At 33.6% G+C, this 12097-nt stretch overlaps 1 protein-coding gene across 1 annotated transcript; it reads right to left on the bottom strand.

The window, feature by feature from the left end:
• Positions 1–3052: 3052 nt before the first annotated feature.
• On the bottom strand, positions 3053–6192 carry LOC132562845 (uncharacterized). The gene is made up of 3 exons (XM_060227620.1): positions 6003–6192; positions 5013–5174; positions 3053–3630 (listed from the first exon to the last, which is right to left on the bottom strand). Exons 1-3 carry the CDS (start codon positions 6190–6192, stop codon positions 3053–3055), a joined length of 930 nt encoding a protein of 309 aa, XP_060083603.1.
• Positions 6193–12097: the final 5905 nt, after the last annotated feature.

Below are 12097 nucleotides of genomic sequence, written 5' to 3'. Positions count from 1 at the left end.
ACAATGTATATATAATGTATTGTGTGTACAGATATATATCAACAGCTAAATCAGAATCTATGTATATCTAGACAAATTAAAAAAATGCGATCTTCGTTTTGCTTCTCCTTTTTTATTATCTCGGTGTTCAAGCTATTTTTTTTTCGACCAGTACAATTTTGATAAGCAGATTTTGGTGATGGCTTTTGACAGCAAACCAAAGTAATTTAACCATGTGCAAGCATTTAAGTTTATTTTTGCGTGTGTTTGATAATAATGATAATACTTATGCCGTCCATTTTGAAGTTTATGTACAAGTATTAGGTTCAAACAAATGACTAAGTTTCAGGGGTAAAGAGGTGAAGGGTTATATTACATAATGTAACAGTTTATCTACAATTAAAATGTAGCATGTGTCATGAAAATATGTTCATTAATTTGCTTTTAAGCTGACAGGAGGTAGAAGAGTAAATAAGTTCTCTGAAAGTAACTTTAAGACTGTTTACAAGGAACAAGATGCGTGGAGTTATACAGTTTACAAAAGTAAAAGATATCAAATATGTTTATTAAATTTATACATAATGAACAGAAATGAAAATAAATAAATGGTATTCACCCCAATAAATCATATTGACATGCACTGGTATATTAAAACGATGAAACACCTACAGTGCCAAAAACTTAAAAATTTCGATATAGCCACTTGACGAAAAGACATATTTGGCCAATATCTAATATGACTTAACATTTTAATCTTTTGTGATAATATAACCATTTAAGATTTTTAGCGTTTGTCTTTTACCTTATAGTTTGTGTGATTTTATTTACTTTTTGGATAGCTGTGTGTTTCACTTGTTGATGGCCCTGATGACCTTTTATGTGTTGATGCGCCATTAAGATAGTAATAATTATTATCTTAGTAATTGAAGGACATTATCATGTTAAAAAGGGGCATTTTATCAGGCCAACTATTAATGGACAAATGAGTAAAAAAAATCTTTAAACAACTTCTAAATAATTAAAAAGCCCAGAGTTCTGATATCCCGCCTGTAGCATGCAGGAATGAAGGACTACCAAATTTCTAGGTGACCAATTCTAATACCCCTCATCAAGCATCCTGCGTCCATAAACAATAACACCTTTCAACTTCTTCTCAAAAACCCCTAATCCAATTTCAATGAAATTTTGCAAAAGCCTTCCCTAGCCTAAGATGAACCAAAATTGTGAATTATAAATGCCCAAACCCCCAGGGACCTGAGGGGAGGGACCAAATGGGGTCAAATTGACTCAGATTCCAAAAATCTTCTTTTCAAGACCCAGATATGGTATTATTAAATGCTTTCATGAATGGAAACATCTTGAGGTGATTTAATTACCAAAATGAGCCTCACATTTCTTCCTGTGGATGGAATGTTTTATAAACTTTACTTATTTTCATAGAAAATTGTATTTTTGATCATAACGTTTGTTATATCCCACTGGAAATAACTTCATATGAATTATCAGTAAAGGACGACAGTTTTGATGGAATGCATGTATTGACACTGTTTCACATTTTCTGTTTCATGACACTCTAAAACTATCCTTGAACCTTTATATTCAATATTACTGATCTCAGGTGACCGTCAAGGCCGTTAGTCCTCTTGTTAAATATGTATTACTTTGATCCATTTTCAAGTTCACAGTGGATAGATGAGTAAAAGAATCTTTAAATGACTTCTAAATAATCAAAATGCCCAGAGTGGTTGTAACCCCTCCTGTAGCATGTAGGGATGTATGCTCGAATGGAAAAGTAACAATTTTGTTCATGTTCACAGGGTTTGAATGTGTTAAAATCTTTTCAATAAAATGTGCAGACTGTTGATGTTGGTTCATTAAGCGAATGAAAGGCTACCAATTTGTTCAAATGATTGACTTTGACCTAAATTCAAGGTCGCTTGAGTCAATTGAGTTGAGATCTTAAAATTTCTTTCTCGACAAGCAATATGTCCGAAGTAATGACATTTGTGTAGTGCATGTAGAAAGAATATGATTTAAAGTTTGCAGAAAATGTCTGTATGAACTAACCTTCTATGTATGCTGTGGTGTAGTTGAGAAATTTATTTTAGGCCCATTTGACCTCTTTCATATATGGGTCTTTATAGTCAGATGACCGTAAGGCCCGTGAGCCTCTTGTTTCAAAGATGATTTCATTATTCCGAAGATCACAAGTATAAACTATTTCCTAAAACCTCAGGGTCTACACTCGTTTGTCAATATAATTAACAAACAGGCTACTTCCTGTGGTAAAACCATTTGCATACATCACCCCATACCGCACACTTAGCAAACCAGTGCCATATAACTAGAACAGAAATCTTTCCAAAAAGTGCTGCCTAATTATTTCTCTGTGATGAGTTGGTTGATAGCAACATGCTACTGAATGCTGTATGTGTAGTCTTGATAAGAAAATCATGAAAATTTGTTACATTATTTTCAGTGGTAGTGATGCTTTGCAGTAGACAACAAACTAATTACATTAATATATCTATGTAAAAGTCTTTTGGAGTTTTACTAAATGTTGATCTAATCCTCTAAACTTTGAAGTTCTATATATTTATTTGGATTAGAACATTATAATAAATTAGCAGAATTAACAGATGGTTCTATAACCAAAAGTAGGACATAGTTCATTCAATTCTCTATTTTGGTAACGTTTCCCTCTTTATTTCACATCAGCCAGTAGCAGTAAACAATGAATTTTATCTCAAATCGGTAAGTAGTTCATATTCCCGATATATTTTGTGTACTCTCCAGTCCAGGTGTCTTTACTTCCAATTACGTCGTGACTGCACTTTTCTCAATACCGAATGGCTACTTACATTCCAAAGAAATCTTCTCCACATTCTTCTCGCTAGTATCAGAGGTCGTTTATATACCTCAAACTTAGCAATAGATCGCACGTTTTCTAAGCCTGCAAACTGTCCATTGTCATCCTCAAACTTGGCAATAAATCACGTTTTTTGAGCCTGCAGACTGTCCATTGTCATCCCCAAACTTGGCAAAGGATCGCACGTTTAGATCCTGAATATTGTCAATTGTCATCCTCAAACTTGGAAGCCCATCTCACGTTTTCTGAGTCTGAATATTGTCCATTGTCATCCTCAAACTTGGCAATGGATCTCATGTGTTCTAAGCCTGAAGACTGTCTATTGTCATCCTCAAACTTGGCATTAGACCTCACGTTTTCTAAGCCTGCAGACTGTCCATTGTCATCCTCAAACTTGGCATTGGACCTCATGTGTTCTAAGCCTGAAGACTGTCTATTGTCATCCTCAAACTTGGCATTAGGCCTCACGTTTTTTAAGCCTGCAGACTGTCCATTGTCATCCTCAAACTTGGCATTGGACCGCATGTGTTCTAAGCCTGAAAAATTTCCATTGTCGGAAGTTGGCGACACTGTGGATTTTGATACAATAGATTTAATGATGTTGACAATGATAAGGATTACTGACAACATATAGAAACTTCCGCTTGCGTAACACATATGCAATCCCCAAGACAGCACATATCGCTCTGTTGGCACGTGGTTGTCTGGATTAAAAGCCTCAACGCTTAGAATGCTCTTGTAACTGTGTGTGTAAATACGAACTCCAAATATGGCAGTGATGGCTGAAACAGAAACATATATACATATATCAATGATACATTGTTAATACATATTTATAGCTTAATGATGACGTTATAGTGTCTCGAATGTCACAAACAAAAACAGTACACTTACAATTCCTTTGAAGCTTTATCTTCACACATAGCCAAAAAACATTTTCATCCTCAATATTCGGAGTACTGATGTGTAATGTTTCCCAGTTCTTGAGCACAATTTCAAATTAAAGATACAAAACATTGACCAGGTACACCAAAATTATTAAATATTGGTAAAATATCGTACCAAACCAAATTAATGTTCTTGTTCAGTCGTTATATCATACGTCTTATGTACTCATGGTTTAAGTTATAACTGGCTTGAACAGGAAACGGAGATATTGATGTATTTTAAACATTTCAATCAAGAGTACGGAACATGTTTACACACGAATGGCCCAGCTTACTTGTAGTGTCACCAAGGGTCAGGTGTTATATACTTCTTTACAAATGAATTAGGTTACAAGAGATATCATGATTGTGTTAACATAAAAACAATTTTAAAAAATTTAACTAGGTTTCGGGTGTCATCTCATAGATTAGCCATAGAAACAGGAAGATGGCATCGTCCACACCCAATACCTCAGGCGATATTGTTGTGTTTGTGCTCACATTGAAAATGAATTTCATTTTATTATGGAAAGTCCGCTATACTCAGAACGAAGGTAAATATTTTTAAATAGGAAATATTTATAGATTTATAGATCTGATGTCACCAGAAAAGAAAACAGTCATTTAAAACTTGGCTATGCTTATTTATATTAGAATGTTCAAATTTATAGATCTGATGTCACCAGAAAAGAAAACAGTCATTTAAAACTTGGCTATGTTTATTTAAATTAGTGTTATATAAAGTTTTGTGTATAGAATTCCTCGCTTACTATATAATACTTATATATTTCATGCTTTAATTGCCTGTTAAAAATGATTGAATTACCGAGAAGAAAATGATTCATTTATCAGTATACAATTTTCTTGTTGGCTGAACTTGTATTAGAGTATTACCATATACGTAATGCTTGTTTATTTACTGAATACTGTTCCTGTTGAGGTTTAATAGTACTGTACATTCTGGTTCCAACATTTGTATGTTTATCATGTGCACAAAGGCAGCAATTCAAATAAAAAGCAAATATTACATTAAACATACAGTCAACAGTACGTCTATTTTTTTTTAAATGAACATATTTTCAAACAATAACATGGAACCCATAAAAAGGATGTTGCTTTCATGAATTGAAACAATGACAGGAAATGAAATTCTTCATTTTATGATGTTCATAACATTCAAGATCTCACTTGTTCTTCTAACAGAAGAAATCAAATTTGCGTGGGTGTAAAATACATACCAGACGAACTCGATAGCAGTGCTGCTAAAAGGAAGCACGTGACCAGGAAGAACTGTCGCCTTGACGATATTTTCGTAATAGATGTGATGATGACCAAAACTAGAGCAAGGACGCCGGTCAACAACGCACTGACCTCTAATCTCCCGATAACGGCTTTCCAGCCTGTAAATAGATTAAGAGATTATGTGATGTCGAAGACACTTGAGAGGATGAGGTATAAGTCCCTTGTCTAATCATGTTCAGATTCTACATAAGTGAATAGCAGCGTTCAGTGATAATTTAGAAACAATGAATTAACTCCATAATGCAGATGTTCCATTCTACGACTTGTTAGTAATTCTTAGTCGTGATTTAATTTAAAATCAAGGAAACGACTTAGAACAAATCAAAACTGACCGACAAAAAGTTCAAAATGTAGATGGTAAGGGACATTATCCCCATATTTCAACAAAGTTTGCGATTTGCAAATATTGATAATTCCAGAAGAACTTCGCTTGCGTATATAAATCATTTGACATAAAGAACCGATGTAACATTTTAAGCACGTTCAGAGTGTACATATGGGCTTGAAGTTCTTTCCTGCAATTGGGCAAAATTGAAAATTACGTAATTTATTTAATCTTGAGGTAAGTGTATATCTTTGTTTGGTTGTGATGTTATATATCGACCAATCAAGAAATTCATCATGGCCTATTCAATTTTGTGTTTCTGTACACGGGACATACATTTTCTGGAATATAGAAAAGACACCAGTTGATAGAGTATAAACTACATTTAGTATATATGTTATTACGAGCTATTTTGATATTATTCTTAACAACAAAAGTAAAGTGCGTATGGAATTTACAAGGAAAAGGAGAAAGCATATTATTAATACTCAATATTTTATAGGTTAAATGTGAATGTCAAAAAATCAAATATCTCAATTATTTCATAAATATTAGTAACAGTATGATCTAGTATTTTGCGATAAATAATTGAATGACTTACCAGTGTTTAACAGTTGTGGCACCAATCCCTCACGAATAGCTGTATCATTTATTTCATCATGGATCGTCCATAGATTCTGATAAAGTCTAATTTTGGAGCCGAGATACGGTGTATCAAATAAGTCCCATTCCGGAGACACAACACCTACTAGTTGTAGTATATTTGCCACACACAAAACTGTTCCAGCCATGAATATTGACCGTTTCGATTCCCAGAACGGTTTAAAACATTTACCACACATTATTGTATTGAGATTTAATATTCTGAAACAATAAATTAAAAAAAATTGAGAAGCACTTAATGAAAATTAAAGAAGTTGATGTTATTTTCACCAGAATGTTGTACGTAATCTATATCCTTAAATCTATCAAAACCGAAACTATTTGTCACAATTTCTTTTTTTACAAAAACGATGTTTTCTTATTAAATATATATCCACAATTTCAGCATTTACACTAGATAGATAGGTTTCTTGAAAATGTTTCGACTGAATATTGAAACATGTTCATCCAGATTGGTGTTCAACATACACAATGCTGGTGTTAATATGTCATCGTCCAAATGTAATCACGGTTTCATGTCAAACTTCAGAAATACTCCATCAATATGTAGATGTAGTAACTTGATTCGTTATACATAATCTTTTGGTTTTATATCATATATTTTCTGACATGATCCGCTTTGTCGAGACAGATATCTTGCGACCGATGAGACTGCTTGCGAACAAATAGCAACCGTCTTTACGAAATTAAAAAGTAAACAAACATGTCAGTACGTATTTACTTTACATATGTAAAGATCTGGAAAACGACTGACCTAATAAAGCCTTGTTTCCCAACACTAGGCAGAATCAGATTGAGGCAAAGGTTAGGGGAACTCAACTGAAGAGGTATTATCTGCAGTAGTCTAGAACGGGTACTAGTATCGCTTCATTATCTGCTGTATGGAGTATCTGATGGTACACCTTCTCACTACCCTCCGATAGAAAGTACAAAGGTATTTTGTCGTTGGCAAGTTATATCATTGTCCGAACAAGTTTATAATATTCTGTGGTAATATTACCGGTTTTCATTTTATCAAATTTGTTTCAAAGGATTAGAATATTGAGTTTTAAAAGATTAAAAAAATTGCATTTAATTGTGTAATTGTTTATTTCTTATATTTGCAATTAATACACTTACCATGCACCTTTATTTTCCTTAAGTACGAAAAAATGGATTGAATTATATATATATATATATATATATATATATATATATATATATATAAACTTTAAAAAACTGGAAAACACGATGAGCTGTAAAACATGAGCGCTTTCATTTCTTCTTCGTGTTTTCCAGTTTCTTAAGTTTTTCTATGTTTTCTGGACACGGACATTTTACCATATTTTCAATATATATATATATATATATATGTGTGTGTCGGTCCATGCCTTGTGTTGTATGTAGAAGTCTGTATGATATGTTATATATATATATATATATATATATATATATATGTGTGTGTGTGTGTGTGTGTGTGTGTGTGTGTGTGTGTGTGTGTGTGCCTGTATATATATATATATATATATATATATATATATATATATATATATATATATATGTGTGTGTCGTGTGTGTGTGTGTTGTGTGTAGTGTCTGTATGATATGTATATATATATATATATATATGTGTGTGTGTGTGTGTGTGTGTGTGTGTGTGTGTGTGTGTGTGTATATATGTGTGTGTGTGTGTGTGTGTGTGTGTGTGTGTGTGTGTGTGTGTGTGTGTGTGAAATGTGTGTGTGTGTGTGTGTGTGTGTGTGAGTGTGTGTGTGTGTGCCTGAATTTAAATATATATATATATATATATGTGTGTGTGTGTGTGCCTGTAATTATATATATATATGTTTGTGTGTGTGTGTGTGTGTGTGGTAAACAACAAAACTGTGTGTGTGTGTGTGTGTGTAGTTGTGTTGTGTGTGTGTGTGTGTGTGTGTTTGTGTGTGTGTGTCTGTTTGTTTGTGTTATAGAGAGTGAGAGTGTGTGTGTGTGTGTGTGTATGTGTGTGTGTGTGTGTGTGTTTACAAAATTATATCCTGGTTTAAAACCTGTTGCTACTTTTTATAAAATGTTGGACTCATAAAAAAATTTCAGAGTTTGTTTCAGGGGACAGTTGATCATTTCCATTAAGGAGCAGATCTAAGTCACAGTGAACTTGTAAATTCATATCATTCAAGCGTTGGAAAAGGACATTTCTGTGAATATTTCAACGATGGCATTCAAAGAAAAAGTGATAGGTATTTTCACACATATTTCCACATACACAACTATGGGTATCCTCAAGGTTCATCCGAAATCAGTTGTAATTAAGGGAACTGCAATTATGTCTAAGCTTAGTATGAATAATGTTTAGTTTACGGTTACCAATACCAAAGTTAGAAGGAGACAAAGGAAGATCGTTAGGTATTAAAGACTTTTTGAATAAGTTAAGCGAGGCTGATGACCTGATAGAGCTATCAAGTGTATTCCAACTCCGAAGAGTAGACGGCAAGGAAGAAGAAAGACGACAGAATGGGATTCTATAATTATTACTGTTTCTCGAAGGATAACGAACTTCATCTTGAACAGTAGAGGAAAGTAAGGAAGATAGATATTCAGGAGTTTTGTTAGTTTGCAAGTTTCCTTCTCTTTCTTCTAGCAGACAGTGATTCTAAACCAGTTTCAAAAGTTAAAGAATGAATATTAGCATAGGATGGCAGACCTGTGATAATTCTTGCTGCCTTACGTTGGGCCTTCTCTAGCATTTCAGATTCAGAAATTGAGCACCCGTCCCATAATTCACCAGGCCGACAACTCTCCTTCTATACCATAGGATCTGAATTTAATACACAAACCCTTATGCCAAACACGATCAAAAGCTTTTGATATGTCACAAAAGACTATACATGTATGTTTTTTTTCAAGAGATAAGCAAATATTATGATATATTTCAATACGCTGAAACACTGTAGAATGGCCAGGTAAAAAACCTGATTGATATTTATAGAACAAGGAATTTTCAATAAAATAATTGTGGATGTGTTTGAATATGACACGTTCAAAAACCTTGCCAACGATAGAAAAGAGAGATATTGGACGATAATTTGATGGAGGATGTCTATCACCCTTTTTGAATAGTGGCATAACTTTTGCTAATTTCCATAATTTAGGATAAATACAAGTAGACAATGACATATTAAATATTAACTCAAGAGGTTTACAAACTGAATTACAGACATTCTTTAGCATATGATGACTGATTTCATCATGGCCAGAGGTTTTGCTAAGTTTCAATATTTCTAAGACATCTTTAATTTCGGTATAGTTCACTAGGATAGAATTAAACTTTTTATTAATTTTTGGGGCTATGATGGGATCTGGGACATTATCCTCATCAATACGACTTATACTACAAAAATAATCATTAAGTACATCAGCTTTATCCTTATCACTCATAATGATTTCATCCGTCCTTGGATCTATGAGTTGGAATTGTATCAGATGAACCACTAGATTTCATTAGATGTTTAATTAATCTCCAATATAAGCTTTTGGGTCGGACAAAGAATAGTTATCTATTAGCCCATGGATATTTGTCTGTAGTACTTCTTCATATTGTTAAACTTATTTTTCTCAGTTTTAGACTGATTGATATTATGTTGTGTTTTTGTCTTTCTAGCTGTTTGATGTAAATTACCTCTTATTCGTATATTTTTTCTCAATTTTGTTGTCATCCATGGCTTATCATTTGATCTGATTGTTACAACTTTTGAAGGTATTGATGATTCTGCAAATTTCATAAAAACATTAGTAAAGGTTTCACAAGCAATATCGACTGATTGAGAATTTGTAAATGCTTCACTCCAGTCAAATTGATTGATAAGATCATTGAATTTACCAAAATCTGCTCGTTTATATAACCAAACTTTACGTTTGTAAACTGATTTAAAAGAAAATGGAAGTTTAACACTAACCGTACAACCATCATGATCACTGATTGACCTATCAATATCTGTTACATATGGATCTATACAGGAAAGAGATTCACTTAAAAGAATTGGATCAAGTAAACTTGATCTCGTATGACCTACACGAGTGGGTTCTAATATAACATTTGACAAACTGAGGGAATTCATTATATCTACAAAAGCATGCGTTGGTGCAACAGTTAATAAATCTACATTGAAATCCCCTGTAATAATAACATTTGGTGATATATCAAACGCCTATGAATAGCTGATCTAAAATTGTCCTAAAATGGTAAAACAGAATTTTCAGGTCTATAAATGGTGCCAACTATATAGGTGAAGTTACGAAAGGGATTTGTAGCCAGATGGTTTCATCGCTATTATATTCAAGGTCTGTTAATCTAGTTACTTTTAGTAAATTATTTACGTAAACAATAACGCCCCCACCAGCAAAATATCTATCGCGGCTAAAAGAAGAATGAAATACCGGTATAAGTAGGTCATCTATGGAAACATTATCGTCTAAGTGACTTTCAGTAAAACATAAAACATCCAATTCACCAGCAAAATCTTCAATAAAATCTGGCTTATTTCTGATATATAGATGAAATATTGAAAGCTCGTTAGAACCAGGGCCAGGATTCGATTCAACATCCATGCACAGCAATATCAAAAACATCAGTATGGTAAAGAAATGGAAATTCCTAAAACAAGAAACGATAAAGATAATAACTAAATTGATTGATTTCATCAATCTGTGAAAATGTATCATCTTAGAGTGGGATGTCTAAAAACATGTATTAAAGATAGGATAACAATTTGAATTGTTATCACACAATACAAACTTCAGAATTAAAACAAAGGACTATATTGTTTTACCAATGCTTGCATACATGCTAAGTATGCAAATAATATGCATGAATTTACAGCGGTTTTGAATAAGGTAAGAAATGAGTCATACTTATCAATGACATACAATTTATTACTAAAAGCAAGGGACTTACAATAAAATGTACCTATGGCACACCTCCATGTACCTATACAACAACCCAGCATGGAGGGTAAAAGGCATAATATCTATGAAAACGTGTATTTAGATTGAGGATGAAATTACTATGAATATGATATCCGTACATTATATATGTAAAATGGAGGCAACACAGATGGTTGATTATTAAAACTGGACAGGGGGTATCTGATTTGTCTATATGATTAGGTAAGATTTTTTGAGTAAAGACTTGGAGTTTAAATTTAACAATGAGTATATACCCAGCCAGTTACTGAATTTTGCACTGACACACACGACTCGGCCACCAGAAAAAAGACAGTTCATGGGTCGTGGCAGCCAGTGATGATGCGGCAGGCCAGAATCCAGCCAGGTTATCAGTGATATTATTTGACAAAATGAAGTATTAAGACTCTTAAAAGTTTGTATATACATGCATAACGCCCCAATCAAGCTTAATAAGTTAAATACAATAGATTTTTTTCGAAAACGAGAAATGCACAAATTTGGATATTTTTTTTTCCAGAATAATGCTATATTCATTACAGCTATTAAGTGGTGAAAATTTGACAGGCAAATAAATCGAGACAGGCGGAAAGGCTTGGAATGTTTAGGTTCATAAAAAGGTTTGACTACTAAAGTTTTTTCATATACAAGTGTATATTTCACGTGTGGGCTGGCTTAACGAGTTACACTGTCTCTGGGGGTATAGTGGAAGTCAGGCACCAGACTTTGTATGTCAACAAGACAGGAAACTTTAGGGGAATTGTGTTCCTTTCTGGCGAAGATACGGCCGTCCCTTGTGCGGAATGAATGGATCTTGTTCATGTGGCGCAACTTGTTTAGTTCATTGACAATGGTTTGTCGTTTTTTTGTTAGTGCTTCCACCATCAATGTGCGATTCGCGTTGCCCTTGAGATGATGATTGGCCTCGAAAACTCGTTGACGATCATAATATCTGACGAAACGCACAATGACATTTACCTTATCGTCTTTGATCTGGCCCAGAATAGGGCATCTAGATATCGCGTTCACTGGAAGCTGTATTTTGAGCGATTTTTCACAAATTAATATAACAGCTCTATGGGCGTCAAACAATTG

This window comes from Ylistrum balloti, unplaced genomic scaffold (genome assembly GCF_031769215.1).
Source record: "Ylistrum balloti isolate Yb309-2 unplaced genomic scaffold, AGI_CSIRO_Ybal_v1 Utg371530, whole genome shotgun sequence".
In the NCBI taxonomy this organism is placed as follows: Eukaryota; Metazoa; Mollusca; class Bivalvia; order Pectinida; family Pectinidae; genus Ylistrum; species Ylistrum balloti.
The sequence above is the reverse complement of the archived record's forward strand: the minus strand, read 5'-3'. Positions and strand labels throughout refer to the sequence as shown.